The sequence below is a fragment of the Garra rufa genome, chromosome 16 (assembly GCF_049309525.1).
Source record: "Garra rufa chromosome 16, GarRuf1.0, whole genome shotgun sequence".
NCBI lineage: Eukaryota > Metazoa > Chordata > Actinopteri > Cypriniformes > Cyprinidae > Garra > Garra rufa.
Genome location: NC_133376.1, coordinates 11,103,182 through 11,128,060, shown reverse-complemented (window position 1 = coordinate 11,128,060; position 24,879 = coordinate 11,103,182). Strand labels below are relative to the sequence as shown.

Sequence of the window (24,879 nt, the reverse complement as noted above, 5' to 3'; positions counted from 1 at the left end):
ATTAAAATAAAATAATTTTATTAAAATAAATGGCAAAGATTGAATAATAATTAAAATAGAATAAAATACTACTACTACTACTACTACTAATAATAATAATTCGATTAAAATAGGGAAAAAAAATCAATAATATTTTACTTAGAAAAAAAAATATCACTACAGTGAGTAGGAAAAAATAATAATGTAAAATTTTAGGAACTAAATTTTGTTCAAATAATAATTAACACATATTTATAAATTAAGTCTTAATGCATTAAAATATATGGCTGCCTGTTAAATTCTGAGCAAAACAAAATCAAATAAATATATGACTGCCTCTTAAATTTTGAGCAAAATAAAATAAAATAAAATAAAATAAATTGATTAAAATAAAGAGAAAAAAACAATACTATTTTGTTTAAATAAATAAACAACTAACTAACTAACTAACTAACTAACTAACTAACACTACAGTGAGTAGGGGAAAAAATATAATGCAAAATATTAGGAACTAAATATTTTCCAAATAATACTTTACACATATCAGGATTTTTTTTTTTTTTTGTTTATTAGTTTATTGTTTAGTTGTTGTTTATTGTTTATTTAAATACTAGCACTATTGTCCTAGAGTGAATAAGAACTAAATATTAGGAGCATATTAGGCACTAAATATTTTCCAAATAATTTTTTACACATATTAGGGCTACTATGCATGAAAATATATGGCTACCTTTTTAGGAAATTTTAGGATGGGGTCCCTACACATAAGGATAAATATATAAATAATATAAAGATGATAATGAGGATGATAATATATGTGGGTCTGTGGCATCTAAAAGATTAAAAACCCCTGCTCTAGCACTAACTACTCATCTTTCCAGCTTTCCAGCTGATTCTACCTTCCTGGCACGTGACTGTGAGTCTTACCTGTGCTGTGCTGGTTTGTGATTGGCACAGATAGCCGTCTGGAAATCGTGGCTCACACACACTTTGTGAGGAGGGCAGCGAACCTTCAGACAGGGATCTTTAGTGCTGTCTAGCCCTGAAAGACAGAGAGGGAAAGACTTCATTTACAATGATAAACTAGAGCCTCCAGCTCATCTGATCTCTGATCTGTGTTTACGTCTCTCTCAAACACACATGCGATCTCTCATCTTTTATATTCATGTTCTTTTGTTTTGCTTTTTTCTTTCCAGGAAAGAAAGACAGCGCAGATTCCCTAAGATGGCATGAAAGGAAGCGAGAGAATCTGATGGAGGAGAGGAGAGCTTTTCTCTGGCAAACACACAGGAGAAACAATGCAGAAGCCTTCTGGCAAACGCTTTATCATCTCACACACACACAGCGCTGACTTTGAGCAATAGCTCAGTGTAAACACTTCCTGACAAATGGAGGAAGAGGAGAAACACTGTCTCGCGCTCTGCCACCTCTTCCTCTCTTGCGTATGTAAATGCGGCTCCTCCAGCAGGAAGTAGGAGGATGAGGAGGAATATAACGCGTGTGTGGAGATCATTACGACAACTTATGAGACATTCATCTCCGTCAGGAAACATTAAACACACACCTTTCCTCAGCCATCTATTACAGTGCAAATTCAGTTTCAAGCATCAGATATACAGAACTAACATAAAGCACTAGTGTGTGTGTGTGTGTGTGTGTGTGTGTGTGTGTGTGTGTGTGTGTGTGTGTGTGTGTGTGTGTGTGTGTGTGTGTGTGTGTGTGTGTGTGTGCGAGCTGAAACACACAGGTAGGTTTAACAGAGGTCAAACACTCCATCACTCCCTCTGACCTTCACATGTCTGTGTGTGTGCTCATCTGGGAAGTTTGATGCCAACCTGCTGTTCGTCTGGAGCACAGCCATGCCAACTGGCTTTCAAGACACACACACACACACACACACACACACACACACACACACACACACACACACACACACACACACACACAAAATCAATCAATTTACAGCTCTGATCACTGCTGTTAAATGAATAAGTACCTCATATTTAAAGGAACCATTCATTAAAATGAAACATCTGTCATCTTTTATTTTCCTGTCACTTTTATTTTCAGAAACACTGCAATTTCCTTCTTCACGAAAAATGTGGAACATGAAGGCATTGAAATACAACAAAACCAGAATATGTTGACACAATGAATTGGTATGACACATAGAAACAATGATACAGCAAAACTGTCAAAACAATACAATGAAACAATTATATAGCTAAAGTATCCACCAAAGTGTTACAATGAAACACCAAAACAATGGAGGAAAAAAAACTATATACAGTGAGGGAAAAAAAAAACAATTTGATCGCCTGCTGATTTTGTATGTTTTCCCACTGACAAAGAAATTATCAGTCTATGATTTTAATCAGAATCAGAATCAGAATCAGAATGAGCTTTATTGCCAGGTATGTTTACACACACTAGGAATTTGTTTTAGTGACAGAAGCTCCACAGTGCTACAGAATGACAGTGACAAGACGATACATATTATAAAAAGAACAATATACAAGTATACAAGACAGACAATGTGCAAAAATAGCGAAGACATTTGATTGGAAGTAAGTATGTGCATTAAATAAATAACTGAAAAATAAATAAAGAGTGTATAGTGTTGTATGTTCCACGGTCAAGTGTTCATGAGATGGATTGCCTGAGGAAAGAAACTGTTTCGGTGTCTGATCGTTCTAGTGCTCAGTGCTCTGTAGCGCCGACCGGATGGTAACAGTTCAAAAAGCGAGTGTGCTGGATGTGAGGGGTCCAGAGTAATTTTGGCAGCCCTTTTTCGTACTCTGGATAAGTACAGATCTTGAAGGGTAGGGAGGGTTGTACCAATGATTCGTTCAGCAGTCCGGACTATCTGACATAGTCTTCTGAGATCAGAATTGGTAGCTGAGCTGAACCAGATGGTAATTAAAGTGCAGAGGACGGATTCAATAATGGCAGAGTAAAACTGCTTCAGCAGTTCCTGTGGCAGGTTGAGCTTCCTCAGCTGGCGGAGGAAGTACAGCCTCTGCTGGGCCTTTTTCACAATGGAGTCTATGTGAATGTCCCACTTCAGGTCCTGAGAGATGGTGTTGCCAATGAACCTGAATGACTCCACTGTGTTTACAGTGCTGTTCATGATGGTGAGTGGGGGGAGAGCAGGGGGGTTTTTCCTGAAGTCTATGATCATCTCCACAGTTTTGAGCGTGTTGAGCTCCAGGTTGTTATGACTGCACCAGACAGCCAGCTCTTTAACCTCCTGTCTGTGAGCAGACTCGTCACCATCTTGAATGAGGCCGATAAGTGTGGTGTCGTCTGCAAACTTCAGGAGCTTGACAGAGGGGTCTTTGGAGGTACAGTCATTAGTGTACAGGGAGAAGAGCAGTGGGGAGAGGACACAACCCTGAGGGGCGCCAGTGCTGGTAATACGGGTACTGGATGAGAATTTTCCCAGCCTCACTAGCTGCTGCCTGTCTGTCAGGAAGCTGTTGATCCACTGACAGACCGACGTGGGCACAGAGAGCTGAGTTAGTTTGGGCAGGAGGAGGTTTAGGATGATAGTGTTGAAGGCTGAACTGAAGTCCACAAACAGGATCCTCACATAAGTCCCTGATTTGTCCAGATGCTGCAGTATGAAATGTAGACTCATGTTCACTGCATCATCTACAGACCTGTTTGCTCGATAAGCAAACTGCAGGGGGTCCAGTAAGGGTCCAGTGATGTCCTTCAGATAAGCCAGAACCAGTTTTTCAAACGACTTCATGACGACAGATGTTAGCGCCACAGGTCTGTAGTCGTTAAGTCCTGTTATTTTGGGTTTCTTTGGAATGGGGAGGATTTCAGAGCGTTTGAGAGAGGCGGGGACTTCACACAACTCCAAACACCTATTAAAGATCTGTGAGAAGATGGGCGCCAGCTGATCTGCACAGGTTTTCAGACAGGCTGGTGTCACACCGTCAGGGCCTGGTGCCTTTCTTCTTTTGTTCTTTTGAAGACCTGGCGCACCTCATCTTCACTGATTTGAATGGGAGTTGCAGGAGTAGGGGAGAGGGGTGTCGTTGGAGGTGTGAATTGTTTTTTCTCAAACCTACAATAGAACTCGTTCAGATCGTCTGCCAGTTGCTGATTCTGCATAGTGCTGGGGGATGGTGTCTTGTAATTGGTGATGTGTTTTAGACCTTTCCACACTGATGAAGTGTCACTGGAATAAAATTGGTTCCTTCTCTTTTCGGAATAATTTCTCTTTGCCACTTTGATCTCCTTTTCCAGTGTGTATTTGGCCTGTTTATACAAGACTTTGTCCCCTTTTTTATAGGCATCATCTTTGGCATGACGGAGCTGTCTGAGTTTTGCAGTGAACCATGGTTTGACGTTGTTGTAAGTTAAGCGAGTCCTGGTAGGAATGCATAAATCCTCGCAGAAACTGATATATGAAGTAACAGTGTCTGTGAGCTCATCCAGATTGGTGGCAGCAGCTTCAAAAACACTCCAATCAGTACATTCAAAACATGCCTGTAAAACCTACTCTGTTTCGCTGGTCCATCTCTTTACAGACTTTGCTACAGGTTTAGCAGATTTAAGTTTTTGCCTGTATGTTGGTATAAGATGGACGAAACAGTGATCAGATAGTCCCAAAGCTGCCCGTGGGACAGAGTGATATGCATTCCTTATTGTGGTGTAACAGTGGTCCAATATATTACTGTCTCTGGTCGGACATGTGACATGCTGTCTGTATTTTGGCAGTTCACGTGAGAGATTTGCTCTATTAAAATCCCCAAGAATGATTAAAACAGAGTCTGGGTGTTGTTGTTCCGTCTCTGTGATCTGATCAGCGAGTTTCTGCAATGCCAGGCTTACGTGCGCTTGCGGTGGAATGTACACGCTCACGAGAATGAACGAGCAAAACTCTCGCGGCGAATAGAACGGCTTACAGTTAATGAAAAGCGCTTCAACATCAGAAGAGCATATTTTCTTTAACACTGTTACATCTGTACACCACCTCTCATTGATGTAAAAGCACGTCCTGCCGCTGCGCGATTTCCCCGTTGATTCTGCGTCGCGGTCTCCTCTGAACAGCTGATATCCCGGTAGATGAATCGCGCTGTCCGGTATAGCCGCGGTCAGCCGGGTTTCCGTGAAACACAGAGCAGCAGAGTGTTAGAAGTCCTTATTCGTCCGGGAGAGCAGAAGGAGTTCGTCCGTTTTGTTTGGTAGAGAGCGGAGATTCGCCAAATGCATGCCTGGTAGCGATATCCTGAAACCACGCTGACGAAGCTTCACGAGTGCGCCGGCGCGCTTCCCCCACTTGCGCGTCCTGAAGCCTTTGATAGGCGCCGCCGCTCCGCCAACTACGATGTTGAGCAAAACGTCCGAATAATCAAAAACCGGTAGGAGGTTTTGTGGTATGTTCTGCCTAATGTTTAGCAGTTCATCCCTTGTAAAACTGATCGTGTTTGCAAAACTAAAAACAGGAAAAACTAACAAAAACACTAAAACAACTGGAGAGCTGAGCACAGAGGCTGCCATCCGCGGCGCCATCTTGATCTAATGGTAGGTTTATTTGAACAGTGAGAGACAGAAACACATTTCAAAAAAGTGTGAAACAACTATTTGACCCCTTCGCAAAACATAGCAAAAGACTTAGTACTTGGTGGCAAAACCCTTGTTGGCATTCATAGAGGTCAGACATTTCTTGTAGTTGGCCACCAGGTTTGCACACATCTCAGGAGGAATTTTGTCCCACTCCTCTTTGCAGATCCTCTCCAAGTCATTAAAGTTTTAAGGCTGACATTTGGCAACTTGAACCTTCAGCTCCCTCCACAGATTTTCCATTATTTTCCATGGGATTAAGGTCTGGAGACTGGCTAGGACACTCCAGGACCTTAATATGTTTCTTCTTGAGCCACTACTTTGTTGCCTTGGCCGTGTGTTTTGGCTCATTGTCATGCTGGAAAACTTATCCAAGACCCATTTTCAATGGTTCTCACCCAATATTTGACGTACATGCCCTGTCCATCGTCCCTTTGATGCGGTGCAGTTGTCCTGTCCCTTAGTAGAAAAACACCCCCATAATGTTTCCATCTCCATGTTTGACGGTGGGGATGGTGTTCCTGGGGTCATAGGCAGCATTCCACCTCCTCCAAACACGGCGAGTTGAGTTGATGCCAAAGAGTTTGATTTTGGTCTCATCTGACCACAACACTTTCACCCAGTTCTCCTCTGAATCATTCAGATGTTCACTGGCAAACTTCAGACGGGCCTGTACATGTGCTTTCTCGAGCAGGGGGACCTTGCGGGCGCTGCAGGATTTCAATCCTTCATGGCATAGTGTGTTACCAATTGTTTTCTTGGTGACTATGGTCCCAGCTGCCTTGAGATCATTGATAAGATCCTCCCGTGTAGTTCTGGGCAGATTCCTCATCGTTCTCATGATCATTGAAACTCCACGAGGTGAGATCTTGCATGGAGCCCCAAACCGAGGGAGATTATTTACAAGAAGATTTATACAGACGTTCCCCTTAGTGAAATTTCCGGTCGCCGCTATCTTGAATTTAGTCACGATAAGTCGAGTGACGAGCAGGAAGGAAACTACAACCTGATAAGTTGATAACCTGATAAGTTCTTATCATGACTAAATTCAAGATGGCGGCGACCGGTAATTTCACTAAGGGGAATGTCTGTATAAATCTTCTTGTAAATAAACTAACAGTGCTTTTTCAAAGTTCTCAATGTCTCGTTTTAAATGTCAGGGCCCTTGGAAGTCTACCAATGAAGTGTGGCGCTACTTTGTGCCTCGTAAATGACGTAAAACAGTGATTTATTTACATGGCTAGTCCGATGCCCTATTCACTCTCATTGACAACCTGTTGTTAGCATCGGCTAACTAACGCCAGATTTCGGACTGCAGTGGACAAGCCGAGATGAGCTATGAAGGGTAAGTTCACACTCGGTATCATGATTCAACACACTTTAGGTCAATATCACACCGGACTTCTCCTTTAAGAGAGTGCTCCTAATCTCAGCTCGTTACCTGTATAAAATACACATGGGAGCCAGAAATCTTGCTGACTGATAGGGGATCAAATACTTATTTCACTCATTAAAATGCTAATCAATTTATAACTTTTTTAAAATGATTTTTCAGTTTTTTTTTTTGTTATTCTGTCTCTCACTGTTAAAATAAACCTACCATTAAAATTATAGACTTATAAATTCTTTGTCAGTGGGCAAACGTACAAAATCAGCAGGGGATCAATGGGACAATGGGACGCTGATTTTCAGGGCTGGGCGATTTGACCAAAAATATTTTTTCCATATCATACAATATCAATAATTTACTGCTAGGAGTGAAATATTAAAGTGATATCAGAACTCCAACAGCCGTTCCACATTTTGTAATCTTATCACTCCGCTTGTGGTACTTGTTACACCAAGCGTCATGGCGGATGCACAAATCCACTATCATTTTTATAAATAGTACTGTTTTTGTTTCACATAATGTAGTATTAAGAGGTTTTTAGGCAAGAATGTACATGTTTATAGTTCAAATATGCAGTTTATTAATAAAGATAACATCGATTTGAAAATTTGCATCAGCGTTTTCAGACATGTGAGCTCCAGATTGTCAGCGGCCATTCTGCGCTCATGAATCTGCACTTTAGCACCTCACCTCGGTCAGATCTTGGAATTTACAGCTGGCTCTAATGCCACTATAGTGGTTAAACATGAGATAAAGCTCATTATGAGTAAATCTAATGGTAATCTTTGGTCTCATTAATCTATTATTTGCTCTAGAAAAAAAATAGTTTTGGCAAAATCTCATCATGTTTATGTAAATTTAATGCTTTATATCAGAGCGCTGCCTTTGTACTTTTGACTGAATTGCCTAGCAACTTTTATGATGGCTGTTGTTGTTGTTTATTAAATATTATTATTCAATAAATAATGTTTTATATTATTAATAGTATTTAATAATAGTGTTTAGTATTGAGAAACGGTGCGTGTCCGTAAAAGTGATTTTAATGACATTGTTCCCCATTAGTTTGCAACAAGACTGTTTTCATGAGTCAGCAGTAAAGACTTTTACATTAAAAAGTTAACGCTATAAACTGAAGTTATTTTTAGTTTCTACAACAGCTTGACAAAGCAAACAAAAGCACTCAACAGCAAAATCACCCTTAACAGATGAAAGGACATTAACGTTATGACAAAGATGACGCTTTCCTCAGCAGATATTCAAACTAATGTTTATTGTGAACACAAGACCAATCTGAAGAATGAATGCTGTATCAGATACAGGTAATCCCATCTACTCTGTAAATGAAGTACAAGTTTTTATGTTCTCATATATTAAGACGTAGACGTTGAAAACAGTTGCCGTCCCATGTGTTTGAGTTGCCGTTTTTATTACTTTGAGAATTATGATAAAGTATACAATGGTAACAATTTCTGTCATAATTTCTTCAAGTTAACCAAGACTTTTGTTTAGACAGGTTGTCGTGAAGGTCTTTCAGTTTCACTTCCAGTTTCATTGTATAGTTGACAATAGTTTTTCTCAAATGAAACCATGAAAAGCTGGTGAAGTGGTTCTCAGAGCAGCTCTGGAGAGAAAGTTTCATGTGTTCTTGTTCTCATATATTGACACGCAGACACTGAAAACAATCGGCACCATGTGTGTTTGAGTTGGTGTTACAATTATGGTTTAGTATACAATGATAACATCTTTCTGTCATAATTTCTTCAAGTTAAACCAGGCTTTTATTTTGACGGGTTGTCATTAAGGTCTTTCAGTTTCACTTCCAGTTTCATTGTGTATTTGACAATAGTTTTTCTCAAATTAAACTGTGAAAAGCTGGTGAAGGGATTCTCAGAGCAGCTCTGAAGAGGAAGTTTCATGTGTTTATGTCCTCAAATATTGAGACGCAGACACTAAAAACAATCAACATCACGTGTCTTTGAGTTGGTGTTACAATTATGTTTCAGTACACAATGATAACATAATTCTGTCATAATTTCTTCAAGTTAAGCCAGGCTTTTATTTTGACGGGTTGTCATGAAGGTCTTTCAGTTTCACTTCCAGTTTCATTGTGTATTTGACAATAGTTTTTCTCAAATTAAACTGTGAAAAGCTGGTGAAGGGATTCTCAGAGCAGCTCTGAAGAGGAAGTTTCATGTGTTTATGTCCTCAAATATTGAGACGCAGACACTAAAAACAATCAACATCACGTGTCTTTGAGTTGGTGTTACAATTATGTTTCAGTACACAATGATAACATAATTCTGTCATAATTTCTTCAAGTTAAGCCAGGCTTTTATTTTGACAGGTTGTCATGAAGGTCTTTCAGTGTCACTTCCAGTGTCATTGTGTATTTGACAATAGTTTTTCTCAAATTAAACAGTGAAAAGCTGGTGAAGTATCATTTGGAGAAGTTTTACAGTTAAACAAGGACAACAAAACCATACACTGAAACAATAAAATACCGATGCAACAAATTACAACAAAGAACTACAAACTAATGATACAACAACGTAACAGACTGATACAAAGAAAGCAGACAGTGGCCAAAAACTTCTGTCAAGATTTTAAAAATGGCATCAAATCATTATAAAATCTGTCCATATGACCCCTGCTCACTATTCCAAGTCTTCTAAAGTCAAATATTAGTTTTAGTGTTAGAAACAGACCAATATTTAACATATTATTCGCTGAACATTTCCACCCGTGCAGAAGCTCTCAAATATAATTTGTGCTTTTTCAAACAAATTTCATTAAGTCAAGAGACCTGTGAGAACCAACAGTGTTTGACATAACTTACATCCAACCTGGATCCAATGCCATATTTAAATATGCAAATGAGATGAAAAAGATTTGCAGCGATTAATGATTTAAAGTTCAGTCTGTTCCTCAAACCATCATATGACTCACATTAGAAGAATATGGTGCTTATAGTAAGAAGTAAAAACTACTTTCTCTACATTTTAAAGAACAATCCAGACATTCGGCTGCTGTATAATTGCACACGTCTCATGCTCAAACACCTGTTTTTTCTTTAGTCCATCTTCCACTGGTTTTTTCTGTCCTCTGCTGTCAGTGGTTTGTTAGGGAGTGTGTGTTTTTGTGTATTTAGAGATGTACATGCCTTATTGATGGAGTTCAGGCCTCTCTCAACCCTGTGACAGATGGAATGATTTGATATTTTCCTGCATATGAGATTCAGCCGGTGAGGCTGAGGGGACGGAAGGAAACGAGAGATGAGGCGCTGGGAGCGTGTCGGAGGGGAAGTGAGGACATGCTTTACCAGCGGACACACACACACACACACACACACACACACACACACACACAGCGATTGTGTGATGTCTTTCACAGCATACAGTGATGGGATTCTGTCTGAAGGACATTTTGCTTTAGTGTTTTATTTATTTTTTTATTTTTACATAACTCAGTGTGTGTGTGTGTGTGTGTGTGTGTGTGTGTGTGTGTGTGTACCTGGTATTCATCACGTTGTGGGGACCAAATGTCCCCACAAGGATAGGAATACCAGTAAATTTTGACCTTGTGGGGACATTTCTCAGGTCCCCATGAGGAAACAGGCTTATAAATCATGCACAATGAGTTTTTTTGAGGAAGTAAAAGTATGCACAATCTCCTGTGAGGGCTAGGTTTAGGTGTAGGGCGATAGAAAATACGGTTTGTACAGTATAAAAACCATTACGCCTATGGAATGTCCCCATAAAACATGTAAACCAGTGTGTGTGTGTGTGTGTGTGTGTGTGTGTGTGTGTAGGTAGCAGAAGGTTTAATGAGGTGAATCTCACAGAAGCATGTAAAAGAATTAAAATAAATATGTATTTTATATTAAATTTGTAGTAATATAGTTATATTTATAAAATAAAAATATAAGCAGAAAGATAACATGACTTTAAAATTCTCATCATTGTAATGCAGTATTTTGAGGTTTTGTAATTTTTTCTCAATGTTGATTTACATTAGATTCTCATGACTGTAACATAAGATTAAATGTTGTAAAATTAAAAAAAAAAATTTAAATTAAGTTCAGAGTGCATAATACTTAAATACAATAAATACTTATATACTTATAGAGGACTTATAATAACGTTATATTTACATTAAAATTAATTTTTATAAATAAAACATTCCAAAAAGTAAATGTAATATTTGGGATGGGTCCTATTTATCTATTTATTTTTAATTTTCAATAATATAAATATAATTTATACAAGTTGAAAAACAATGCTGCAAATAAATATAATTTCATATCTCTTTATTATTATTATTATTATTATTATTATTATTATTATTATTATTATTTTTTTTTTTTTTTATATATATATAAAAACTGCCCAAAAATCAAAGCCAAAGTTTTTTTTTTTTTTTTTTTTGCTGCAATATAAAGATAACTTATTTTATATGATAGAAAATGAAGCCATCTAAAAATGTATTAATTAATATAAAATATGGTATGCTGCAAATAAATATAATTTCATATCTCTTTATTACTACTACTACTACTATTATTCTGATTAATATTATGGAATGAAAACAACAACAACTAAAAAACACTTTTTTGTGGATAGGTCCTGGTGAAAGCTATAATTATTGTTATTATATATATATATATATATATATATATATATATTGTTATTGTTATATATATATCCCTATATTATTATTATTAGTAATATTATGGAATGAAAATAAAAAAGAAACCTAGAAACCAAAGCCAAAAGTACTATACACACTACTATATCTAGTTGACTACTGTGCCAAGATTCCACAGATTCTATAAAATCTGAAATTAAGTCTCTTAGACTCTGATCTGACCTATGACAGATGGGTTTGTCTCAATTATATTTATGTTCAGAGAAAGAGTATAAAAACTGATATCAAATCACTCCAAAGTCTGTAAGAAATCCCTGAAGCCATTTCTCTCAGTCTGTGTAGTTACTGAACTTTGCATTTGCTGGTCGGTGCGTGTGTACAAGAATACATCAAATGTAATAAATCAAACAAAATAGTACAAAAAATAGAATATTGATCTCATGAGGTGAGCGGACGTATAAGGTGAGTAAATGTACAGGTATACATGTACAGCACAGTGATGCATTTCTCTTGTTACTAGTCTATAGTGTATTCTTTCATTTTGTGGAGTCGTTTTTCCATTACAACGGAAAACAGGTCATTCATATTCAGAGACGAACCCCAAACACCCTCACTGCAGGGTACGAACGTGTGTCGAAGAGGGAATGAAAATAAGAAAGTGTGATAGATCCGGACTGATAAATGTGAGATGAGAGCCAGAGAGAAGGAGGATGGGGGATATTTACCTCTTCACACTTTTCAATTCCAGGCCTGAATGAACAAATTCAGCTCCTGTTTAACCAAGCAGTCAATTCTAATCGTCAAACTGCGCACAACGTACACACTTCGGCCATATACTGAACAGTATATTCTGTATTCCGCATACTATTTATTAAACATAATATGTGCAACTATGCGATAATTCAATAATGGTATCCATTTCAAATAGCAGTTCACTAATAGTTCACCCACTGGACTATTTTAACAATGTTCTTATTACCTTTCTGGGCCTTGGGCTTGGGCCAAACACACGCACATAACCGGTAGACCCAACAGTGACAAAATACAAGAACAGGAACTTAAATACACAAGGTAATTGGGAAACATAACTGCATGGGATTCATAATCAAATTAAACGAGGACAGCAACATGACCAAATTAGGAAAACTAGGAACAGAGACAGGGGCAAAACGAGATAAAACAGGTCCACGATCCTGACATATCGCCCCCCTCCCGGAAGGCGCGTCCTTGCGCCGCAGGAACATTACATGGAGAGACGGGTGGGAACCTGGGAGGAGGCTTGGGAGGAGGAGGAGGAGGAGGAGGAGGGGGACGAGTCCAGGGTGGAGACAACAGAAGGAGGAGCCAAGAAGGAAATAGGGCGGACCAGACGGAGAAGAAGCCAGGGAGATGACAGGAGGGACCAGAGCGGACCAGATGGAGGGGAGAGTCAGGGAGATGACAGGAGGGACTTGGACCCCAGGTGGGACCCAGGCTACAGCCATAATGACGGCCCACGGTGGAGCTGACGGAGGAAGGAGCCATGGAGGAGGAAGGGCTGACGACTCCAGGGGGCTGACCGATAGCGGCAGAGCAGGTGGCTGAGGAGCCCAAGGTGGAGACGGAGAGCCGATGAGCCAGGGTGACGAGGAGGATCGGGGAGCCAAGGCGGAACAGATGGTTCCAGAGAACAGCATGGAGGCGTAGATCTGGGTGGTCATGGTGGAGCCATAGCAACAGAAGACCAAGGTCAAGCCAAAGGGATGGAGGAGTCTGACGGAGCCAGAGGGATGGAGGGACAAGGCGCAGTAGGAGGAGTGGAGTCCCAAGGCGCAGGATGATCGACGCCAGACCAAGGCGGAGCAAGAGGGACGAGGGAGCCTGGTGGAGCCAGTGGATTGTCGGGCCATGGCGGAGAGGAAGGAGCTAGGAGCCATGGAGCTGCTGGCTCGATGGGCAGAGGCAGAGTCCTGGACTATGAGGCTGCAGGCTGAGAAAGAGGATCCTCCAGCCATGACACCGAAGGAGGCTGGCAGACCCGAGGTGAGAACCACCACACAGATGGTGGAGCGGGTGGAAGGGCGGGCATTTGTAAGCCTCTGGGCTCTCAGGGCTGCCCTTGGGAACAGAAACCCTCTTTTGGTAGGAGTTGGAAACAGGAATCCTCTCTAGGCGAAACTCAGGAACAGTAGCCCTCTCTGGGCTAAACTCTGGATCAGGAGCCTTCTCTGGGCTAATCTCAGGAACAGTAGCCGTCATAGGTGGGCTCGGGAAGATGCTCCGCACCACAGGGAGATTGTGGGATGGGCACTGGGTCATGAGTGGTACTGGCAAGATCCTCCTCGGGACAGACGGTAAACTGAGATTTGTTTATCACCAGTGTCCACTACACAAATGCATCAAAGTCCTCTCAAGAGTCATCTTCGGACGACGGCGCTCTGCACGCGGTGGTTAAACTGGCGTCGCAGAATGCACAGAGCGCATTGTCCGGATAGTTGGCGAGATTAGAGAAGACAAGGAACAGTCTGGTATGGCCTTCGAGAGATCTTTTCCCCTGCTCCAGCAGGATTAGGAGGTATCCCCGGCGGAAAAAGAGGTCCATGGGGGGAATGATGAAAAACACTGAATAAAACATGAAAACAAAGCGGAGGGGAGAACGCAAATAAACAGTTTGTTGGTCGCGTCTTCTGTCACAATTCGCTGTCGGAAAGAATGATGGAGATGTAGATAAGCGAAACAGTCTTTAATAAATCAAAACACAGGGTAAATCCACACTAGGAAGGGAATATGACATGTACACAAACTGTAGACCCGACACTGGAGGAATGCACAGACAGGAACTTAAATACATGGGGTAATTGGAGGAACACAGGAGCACAGAATAAATAATCAGACTAAACGAGTACACAAACATGACCAGTTAAGGGCACACAGGAACAGAAACGGGTGAAAACAGAACAACACAGGTTCGTATTCCTGACAGTTCTGAAGATGAATGGGTTTGAAAAGGCATGAGGGTGAGTAATTAATGACATAATTTTCATCTATCCCTTTAAGAATGGTTACTGCATTAACTAACATTAACTAATGGGATCTAATTGTAAAATGTTATGTGCATTTTAAATATATATATATTTTTAATTCTATTCAATTTGGAATCCTGTTTACATAAGTCAAAAATGTGATTTTTGTAGTTGATATTATTGATTTGCACATGAAATGGCCAGTCAAGTATTTCATGCAGAGATAAAATTAGCACACTGTGCAAAGTATACACACTACAAATTGTGGAAACAGCACTAGCAGTATGTCAATTTATTCCTCTCTTCTTGTCTGCGATCGACTGTCCGCATTCATCTCCGTCTGCTGTGCTTTATTACAGGAGTGAGTGAGTGATGAAGAATTCATTTCAGTGAAAAATAAAACCCGTCCACGCTGGTTTATTCGACGGGTGATTCCTCCTTCATCATATGTCTCTGGTGACATCGCTATGGAAACCCGCCGCCCCTCAGGGCCATGAGTTTTATCATTTTTATGGCTTGAATTAAAAGAGAGAGAGAGAAATATGCTCATAAACAGGCATGATTTGATAGTCAGTAAATTAATCCTATAAAAGTGCAACATTGGCTCCATATATATCCTCTTGCAGCCACCTGCGTGAGCGTGTGTGTGACCTACTGAACAGCATATTTCTTCAGAAAATGCTGGATTTTTGACAGCCTGCTAAAGCTGTGTGAGTAAAAACAGTACAGACCTTCCTTTTCTGTGGCATGCGAGAAAGAAACTGAACGCAGGCGTTTCAAGTCATGTAAACTGAGCCTGCATTGATTCTCTCTCTGTGTAAACTGCACATGCATTTGCTCTCTATCAGGTTCGAAGTTTGAACTCTGAGTATCACAACAACAGTAGACCTCATCTATCTAGATGTGACCTCCAACGCTTTCATACACCTCACAAGTCGACCTTTAACTCTTCGCGTGCCACGGATCGCTGCGAGTGTGGGCGTCTCATCTGCTGCGTCGATCGATAACTGTACAACACAAGGGCTTCGTTCAGATTAAATACTGTCAATGCTGCCTACTTACACTGCATACTAACTACTGTTTTCTGAGGAAGTCAATAGGCATTTTACTTCATTGTTAATTTTCTATCATTGATATGCTACTGTAGTTTTTTTTTATATTTAGAATTAAATTTTATTTTACGAGTTCGCCCTTACATCTAATCTGCTTGAGCATGTAGAAAGCATATTTTGGCGTGCTGTCCTGGGGGAGGGCTCTGGGCCTGGAATACAGGCCGAACTCAGAGAACTCCCCCTATCCCTAGCATGGGATAAAAACAGATTAGAAGTGGGGAGTTGGGGTGGAGGAGGGATGCCAAGAAACTATCGCAGGACGGAGGTAAGAAGGCGGTCTGTTTATATACGTTTTGTGCTGATTAGGATAATTGGCTAAACAAATTATCTGATCGCGTTCCTCCCGAACCTTGTTAATAAAACATAATTTTTAGATTTTCTATGGTGACCTATTTCTTCCAAAGAATAATAATAATAATAATAATAATTGTAATAATACTAAACATTTTTGTGAATTATCATTCTCGCAAATTCAGACATTATTTTTTGCAATACTGAGGAAAAAATTGAGATATAAAATTATGAATTATGATTTTTACTTAAATTCTGAGTTTATATCTCTCAATTCTGAGTTCATATCTCACAATTTCGAGTATATATTGCACAATTCAGTTCATATCTCACCATTCCGAGTTTATATCTCACAATTCCGAGTTCATATCTCATAATTCTGAGTTCATATCTCAGAATTCTGACTATATATTTCTCACAATTCCAAGTTCATGTCGCAATTCCGAGTTCACGTTTCACATTTCACAATTCCAAGTTCACATTTCACAATTCCTAGTTCGCATTTCACAATTCCCAGTTCACATCTTACAATTCCGAGTTTATATCTCACGATGCTGAGTTCATATCTTACAATTCCGAGTTCAAATTCCACAATTCCTATAGTTCACATTTCACAATTCCTAAGTTACATTTCACAAATCCCAGTTCACATCTTACAATTCCACGTTCATATCCCACAATTCTGAATTCATATCTCACAATACTGAATTCATATCTCACAATACCAAATTCATATCTCACAATTCTGAGTTTATATCTCACAATTCCAAATTCATATCTCACAATTCTGAGTTTATATCTCACAATTCTGAATTCATATCTCACAATTTAAAATTCATATCTCACAATTCCGAGTTCATATCTCACAATTCCAAGTTTATTATCTCACAATGCTGAGTTCATATCTCACAATTCTTTTTGTTGAGAAAATTAGAAAATAGTACTTATGCATTATCTTTACATGTTTTCAAGACAGAAATGGTAAAAATAGTGTGCTAGTATGCCAATTACTCCATTATTTTCCACTCTAAATAATTAGTCACATGGCATTATTGGCTCAGGTGACTGGTGCATAAGAAACATGAAAACATTGCATACTGTGAATAAAATACATCCCAAACATTGCACTTAACATTGAAATACTAAAAGTAATATGCTAGTATGCTAGCCTAGAATCTAGACGCGCCCCTAGCGGCAGCAAATTACATTTGCTTCCAAGGTCAGTCTAGTTACTCTCAATTCACTTAAATTTCCGAAAAATCCAAGATGTACCGGGCCAATCACGAGTCGGTGGGCGGGCTTAACATGATGACGACTGACCTGCGACCATAAGTTCCGTCAGACATGAATTCCTGGTTCCGTGAATTAAGCGTGGAAAACTGAACAGTATTTATATAATTTTTTACTTTTGATACACAGCCACGTCCATGTGTCCTGAGCAGGAGCTCGTTACATCTGAACGCGCTGTGGTGTAGAATACGCAAACACCGGAAGCGATCTGTGGCGTGTATACGACACTTATTGTTCACACAGTGCACAGAGATTGTGGATATAGCGGCTATTCAAAATGGTAATTACTTGCGCTTGTCCTGGTTGTTCAAACCCATTTAAAGCTGAAAAAGATTACGTTTGCTTGCGCAAACTCATCCTGGACTTTTTTTTTACATATTTCCCCTTTCGGTGTTTGCGTATACTACATCAAAGCGCGTTCACATGTGACGAGTCGAATCATAGATATGCTAAACTCGTGCTCATGACAGATGGACGTGGGTGTGTATCAAAGGTAAAAAGAAAATTATATAAATACTGTTCATTTTCTTGCAAAAACCGATCGTTTCGTGTCTTAGGACATCAATGTATCGTCACGAGCCGCAGGGTGTAATTTGGATTTGTCTGTGCATGTTTTTGTTTACTTTTAAAGGTTTAGTGCCCATCTATGTCTATTATTTAGCTGACAGACTGCACAGTGCACTGATTTTTGTTAAAAATCTTCGTCGCTCTGACTACGTCACCTGACCGACTACTTCTCTGATTGGTTGTAGCGCTATCCTATTGCGTGGAGAGGAGTTTGAAAGACAACCGTTTATCCCACCCCTCCGGTTGAGCCCTGTCTATGGAGAGTGCCCAGACCCTACATTTATGTGGGTCTGGCTTGCCAGGCTACTAGTATGCTATTCTGAACACACATCTCATTAACCTATGTGTCTCTCTTCGCAACAGTTTGAATGAATCAGGTAGAACTCATTTCCATAATTGTATCACAGGAGTCATCTTAAAACGAAAGCTTCCTTACTCTGCCTCTGTTTTAAATACTGTAATTAGCACTGAAGGTTGAATGAGGCTAAATTAGTCAATCCGGATTTAGCATTCATACCTGTGATTATCCAATCAGGACGACTCTGTGCTGCCTAATGGCCAATCAGCTCACAGCCGAATTCTGAATGTCACCAGATAAACAAAAACATTTCGATGAATGAGACCTTCATTTTTCTGAATTCACACACACATACACTCATAATCTGCATAATTATCATGCTGTGATCCTGTTTGCATAGACAGAATGTAAATATATAACCTTGACGAAGCTTAAAACACACACATACACACACACACACACACACACACACACACACACACACACACACACACACACACACACACATCCTGTCAATGCCCTCTGCATCAGGGCACCTGCCTACCAAATGCCATCTGTGCCATCTGCACACTTTGGCATCAAGTGTCAATCAATTCATTCAAATGCACACTAGGGAGACAGGAGGCAACATGAGATCAAAATGAACTCTACATACTTTCTTAAAGGAACAGTTCACCCAAAAATTTAACTGCTGAAAGCCTCACCCTCAGGCTATCCAAGATTTGTCTCTTCATGGAAACAGATTTGGAGAAATGTACCATTGCATCACTTGTTTGAACTCTCATTCTGACGGCACCCATTCACTGTCGATGATCCACTGGCGAGCAAGTTATGTAATACTTCATTTCCCGAAATCTATTTTCATGAAGAAATATACTCATCTACATGGATGACCTGAGGGTGAGGACATTTTTATCAGTGCATGTTTTTCTAAAGAAATATCAGCAATAACTGTAAATATAACGAGAGGTGAATACAGGAGGAGAGTACAAGGCTATGCGCACGTGCATGTGAATATTCAATGTGTAATTAGTTTGGGCTTCTGTTACAAGGGAATAAACCGCAGTGCTAAAGTTCACGATGTGAGGTTAACTCAAACACCGAGCGTTAATAATGTACGACCCTACTGGAGCAAAACACACCTAGAGACACTGATTTACACAACGCAGACTCAACAGCATCCAAAACACGCTGTTATGAGTGTGTGTTATTGCCTGCAGAAATAGATTTCAAAGTCATTTTGAGATCTCATTAGAAAGCCGATGAGTCTCACAGTCCCGCTGGAAACATGACAAGTTTGTCAGTTCAACCAGGCACAACTAAAACTATTAAATAGTCATTGTCATAATTTGAAAAAAAAAAAAAACTGATATAAAATAAGCTGAAGTACTAAAATTACGAAAGCTAAAATAAAAATAAATTAAAGGTAAAGGTTATAAAAATAAATTAAAGGTAAATTAAAGGTTCAATTTTCTAGGCTGATAAGATTAGGAACTACACTCCCATTCCGGCGTAATAGTCAAGGAAGTTTGCTGCTGTAATAAGGCTGAAGCAGGAGCAGTAATACCACGCAGCACATGTGCAAATGCTAAACTAGCTGGGAACTCATTTCTGATAATACTCCGCCTGCTTCGGCCATATTACGGCAGCAAACTTCCTTGACTATTACGCCGGAATGGAAGTGTAGTTCCTAATCTGATCAGCCTAGAAACTCGCAGCTTTGCATTTCCACCAGTCTTAGTACAAGATATAACTACAGAAGAGTCAAGTTTTAAATACAACAAATATGGAAACTCGTTGGTCATTTTTGAACGCGATGCTATTGGTCTAATAGGATTCAATGATCTATGCTAAGCTATGCTAAAAGTGATATCGCCAGAACAGGAGACCGGCTGAATGGATTTCAAAATGGTAAAACCCAACTTATTAACTCGGGGGGAGTTGGAGAATGAGCCTACTTCCAAAAAAAAGTGGAGTGTTCCTTTAAACCTGAAATAAAATAAGTTTAAGTACTAAAATAACTAAAACTCAAACTCAAATAAAATGAAATATAAATACTTTTTAAAAAATGAACAATGAAATCTCAAAATATATCAATGAAAACTCTAATAATACAGTTGCAGTCAAAAGTTTACATACACCTTGCAGAATACACAAAATATTAATTATTTTACCAACATAAGAGGGATCATTCAAAATTCAGAATGAAACACAATGCATTAAGTGGGTGAAAACTTGTTTAATTTGAAGATCCGGGTAAATGTGACTTATTTTGTCTTCTGGGAAACATCTTCTGTAGCTTCTGAAAGGCTGTATTAAATAAAAATATATGATATTTAGGCAAAATAAGAAATGTACTGTAGACATATCTTTTCAAAAGTTTTCACCCCTTGCTCTTAATGCATTTTTTTTTTCCTAATGGTGCATCAGTGAGTGTTTGAACCTTCTGTAATAGTTGCACATGTGTCCCTCAGTTGTCCTCAGTGTGAAAAGACGGATCTCAATATCATACAGTCACTGTTCTGAAGAACAGCAGGCTGTTTAACTGTTTAGGACAAGGGACAAGGGACTCATGAACAGCTATCACTAAACAAAAAAACACAGCTGTGGATCATTCAGGTAAGAACACAGTATTAAGAATCAAGTGTATGTAAACTTTTGAACGGGGTCATTTTTATAAATTCAACTATTATTTTCTCTTGTGGATTATATGTAAATGTCTTTTATGCGATACATCTTATTCAGTTCAGTACTAAATTAAAAAAACAAAATGTATTTTGTATGATCCCTCAGATTCTGCAAGGTGTATGTAAACTTTTGACCACAACTGTACATAAATTATGTTAAAATAGCATTCAACATCATCTGTCAACTGATCCTAAGCCACACCCTCTCATCTAAGGCCACTCCCTCACAATCTCAAGCCCCTCCTACCTCACTTAACTCTATCTGAAGTGTCTGGAGTGAGGCAGATGTGTGTACTTCAGTCAAGAGTGAGTGTGGTCATATTGCCGTCAGTCATTTCAGTCTGAAGTCAGAGATGACAGAAGGGTCTCAAACATGATTCACAAGAGAAAAGTCAAGACAAGAGAAAAGAGAAAAACGCTCATATGGGAGAACAACACAGTCAGCTGAGCTAAATGTGCTGATTATAAAGGATCGGTTCATGATTGGAGAATATGAAGAGAGAGAGAGAGAGTAGATCAGGCTGTGTTTGTGTGTGTAATGAGGTTATATGTAGGAAGAATCATCTATCATTGCACAGCAGGAGCCGTCGACACACACACACTTACACAGAGATTAAATGAGGACGTACCATAGACTTCTATCATTTTTATGTAAAACTAAATATAGTAACTACAGACTATATTCCAAACCCTTAAAGAAACCTTTAAAAATATACATTATTCACTTAATGAACATTATTTAAAAAAAAAACTACATTAACTGACACAAAATTTTTAATATATATACACTGCTATTCAAAGTTTAGGATCAGAAAGATTTTTAATGGTTTTTAAAGTATTTAATGCTCATCAAGGCTGTATTTATTTGATTTCAAAATACAGAAAAAATACTGTAAAAATACTACTGCTATTTAAAACAATAATTTCATAATATTACAGTTTTTTCCTGCATTTTTAATCAAATAAAAGCAGCATTGAAGAGCAGAAAAGACTTCTTTAAAAAACATAAAAAATCTTACTGATCCCAAATGTTTGAATAGCAGTGTATATTGGAAAAACATTGGTTGCTGCCTTAAATTTGTAAATTTTCAAATTAAATGACATTAATCTAGTTAAAAAAGAAATGATTTAACCCTTGTACAACTTATAAAATAAAGCGTATTTTAATTTTTAAAAGTAGTATAAATATAAACTAAAACTGAATAATAGACGATTCGCTCTGCAAAGTAAAGCTAAACACATAAAACGGTGCTTTTGTAAAAATCGAAAACCTTTCTGTCTGTGGAAATAATTAGCTTGAATGTGATGCTTTAATTTATGTAAAAATATAAGACTGAAGTTTACCTGCAGAGCAAAACTAATGCATGTTAAGCAGGTAGGAACACACCTTCAGCTCTCTAATTCAGACGAGTCTTACGGCGAGTCCGTTCATTCCTCGCTCACAGTAAGAAAAGCCCAGAAGAAAGCGTTCAACATTGAAAGATTATTCAGCGCTAACAGCTGTGCCTCGCATAGAAACATAAGTATAATTCCACGTTTAATTAAAGTATTAAAATGATAAACGCTAGGGAAGTTCAGACACCGCAGGGGTTCGGCGGGATGGGATTTTAACGAACACGCTCAGCGTTAACTGAAAACGCCCTTCAGGACACGAGTGATGGGCGGAACGTGTGCGCCTCTCGCTCTGGTGCCCCATGGGAGCATGGAGTCTCCCAAAACGACTGAATATTCATGAGCCGCACTCTGATTATTGGCCAGTTTCAGAATAGGAGCATTTAAAGGGTTTGCTGTGCTAAAGAGTTCCTTCTGCTTTAAAATAATGTTTGGAGAAGCAGAAGAGATTTGAAATGGCCTAAGGAAAGAGCTTCAAAGAGAGAACCAAAGAGGCAATTTACACTTCCTAAAAGCTGTGAAATGCACACACAAAAAATACACAAAGCAATGAAAAAGTTAAAGGCCAAGAGGTTGACTTACTGCAATTAAAGTTTACATACTTTAAAGTTAAAGCCCTTGTGCTGTGCTGAAAATCCTTCCTTACCAGTCAAAAATTGCTGGCCTTTAAAAAATGAATGGTAAATCTCTCTTATCTTATATTATCACCAAGTTTTGTATTCTTTTTTCTTTTTTTTCTTTTTTTTTTGGTCAACTTGTTTTCTTTTAATTAGCTTTCATTTTGGAACTGATTGATTGTAGTCCTCACTGATTTAAGCTTATCTCTGTTTTTGATTGAAAAAAATAATTGTGAATAATTTTATCAATGTTCACTTAAAAACTGAGGTTTCATCTGGATCAAAAAGAAATGCAAAACCTGTGCTAATTGAAAGAAAACAAGTTGACAAATACTGAATCCAATATCTGGTCATTATATAGCATAATGGCAAATATATAAGCAATTTTTGTGGGAACAAAAATCAGCTGAATTCTATAAAAAAAATGTTTATTCTAATTATTATTATTGAAATAAATTAATGCATTTAGGGGCCAAGCACCAAAGATGCAAAGGCATCTTTTGTATCCATCAGCGTTCTTATTATTCTGGGATTTTATGGCAGCCCATAGAACTGCTTTGTGGGAACGCTATGAAACTTGGCACACAGATAGAGGACAGTCTCTTCATTAACCATAGCAAATTTGGCTATGCCGAGTCAAATAAACACCAAAATGTAAAAAAACAAAAGTTTAAAAAATATATACAAAAATATATACATTTTTTCGAACTCATCCTAGTTGGTTTGTCTGATTTTCACCAAATTTGGCTTAGATCATCTTCAGACTATGATGGCAAAAAGTAATGTAATGATATGACTATTGTAATGAAACTGGTCTCAATGTATTCTTGCTGAGAACATAGATACCAATTTTGCCATAGTGAGCCAAACTTCCTGTCCGTCATTTTAGCTTATGTTGAAAACCTACTTTTTTTAACTCCTCCTAGACTATTAGTCCAATTTTTAAGATCACATTTATTTGAATGAATTATAGCATTTATTTCCATTATTTATCGATCGAGAAAGAGAAAGAGAGAGAGAGAGAGAGAGAGAGAGAGAGAGAGAGAGAGAGAGAGAGAGAGAAAGAAAGGTGACAGTGTGTATGTGTGTGTGTTACCTGCGTCTGTGCATCTCTCTACAAACAATGAAGCTGTGTTACTTCAAACACAGCGTACCTCAACTGGGAACTACATGTGCATTAAATGGTTTTAATGCATACCTGCCAGCCAATCAGAACTGAGTATTTAGACAGACCATGGTATAACCTTTAATAATGAAATTTCCAAAAATGCTAATAACTTTTGATTGCATTAGCCTTTTGTAATGAATGGTCTCAAAATATTTCTTGGGTCATGCCAACAACATAGATACCAATAATGCCATAGTCAGCCAAACTTCCTGTCTGCTATTTTAATTTATGTTGAAAACCCACTTTTTGAACTCCTCCTATAGACCATTGATCCAATTTGACTTAGATCAACTTTAGACCATACTGGCAAAAGTTATAGACTTTGTGTTGATATATGAAGTGGTTATCATTTAACACGTCAACAAATTTCTTGGAATCATGCAAAACTGCATCTGAGGCTGTATCTCTGCAAAGCTTTGACATATTGACACCAAACTTTAGTTGTGCCACTGTAACCTCACACTGACCAGGCCACATCAATTTGGTAACAGCGCCACCTATCCACCAAAATAAATAAACCATTTATTAATCATTAATAATGAAATTTCCGTTTGATTGCATTAGCCTATAGTAATTAAACTGGTCTCAGAATGTTTCTTGGGTCATGCTGACAACATAGGTACCAATTATGCCAGTCAGCCAAATTTCCTGTCTGGCATTTAAATTTTCGTTAAAAACTTGCTTTTTCAAACTCCTCATAGATCATTTTTCTGATTTTCACCAAAATCCAGTCAGATCATCTTAAGACTGTGCTGATAAAAACTTATGGATTTTCGTATTCATAGACATAGATTGCATAGCACTGCAACATTTACAGCGGTGAGAGATGAGAAATTACTAGTGGTTGGTTATATGATTTTTC

At 38.6% G+C, this 24,879-nt stretch overlaps 1 protein-coding gene across 1 annotated transcript in view; it reads right to left on the bottom strand.

Annotated features, from left to right (window-relative positions):
• spock1 (SPARC (osteonectin), cwcv and kazal like domains proteoglycan 1) overlaps positions 1-24,879 on the bottom strand; it is a 297,486-nt gene that overhangs the window by 74,750 nt on the left and 197,857 nt on the right. Inside the window, exon 4 of the mRNA XM_073821116.1 lies at positions 907-1,021. Coding sequence (XP_073677217.1) covers positions 907-1,021 — 115 coding nt within the window. The remainder of the gene's footprint in view (positions 1-906; positions 1,022-24,879) is intronic.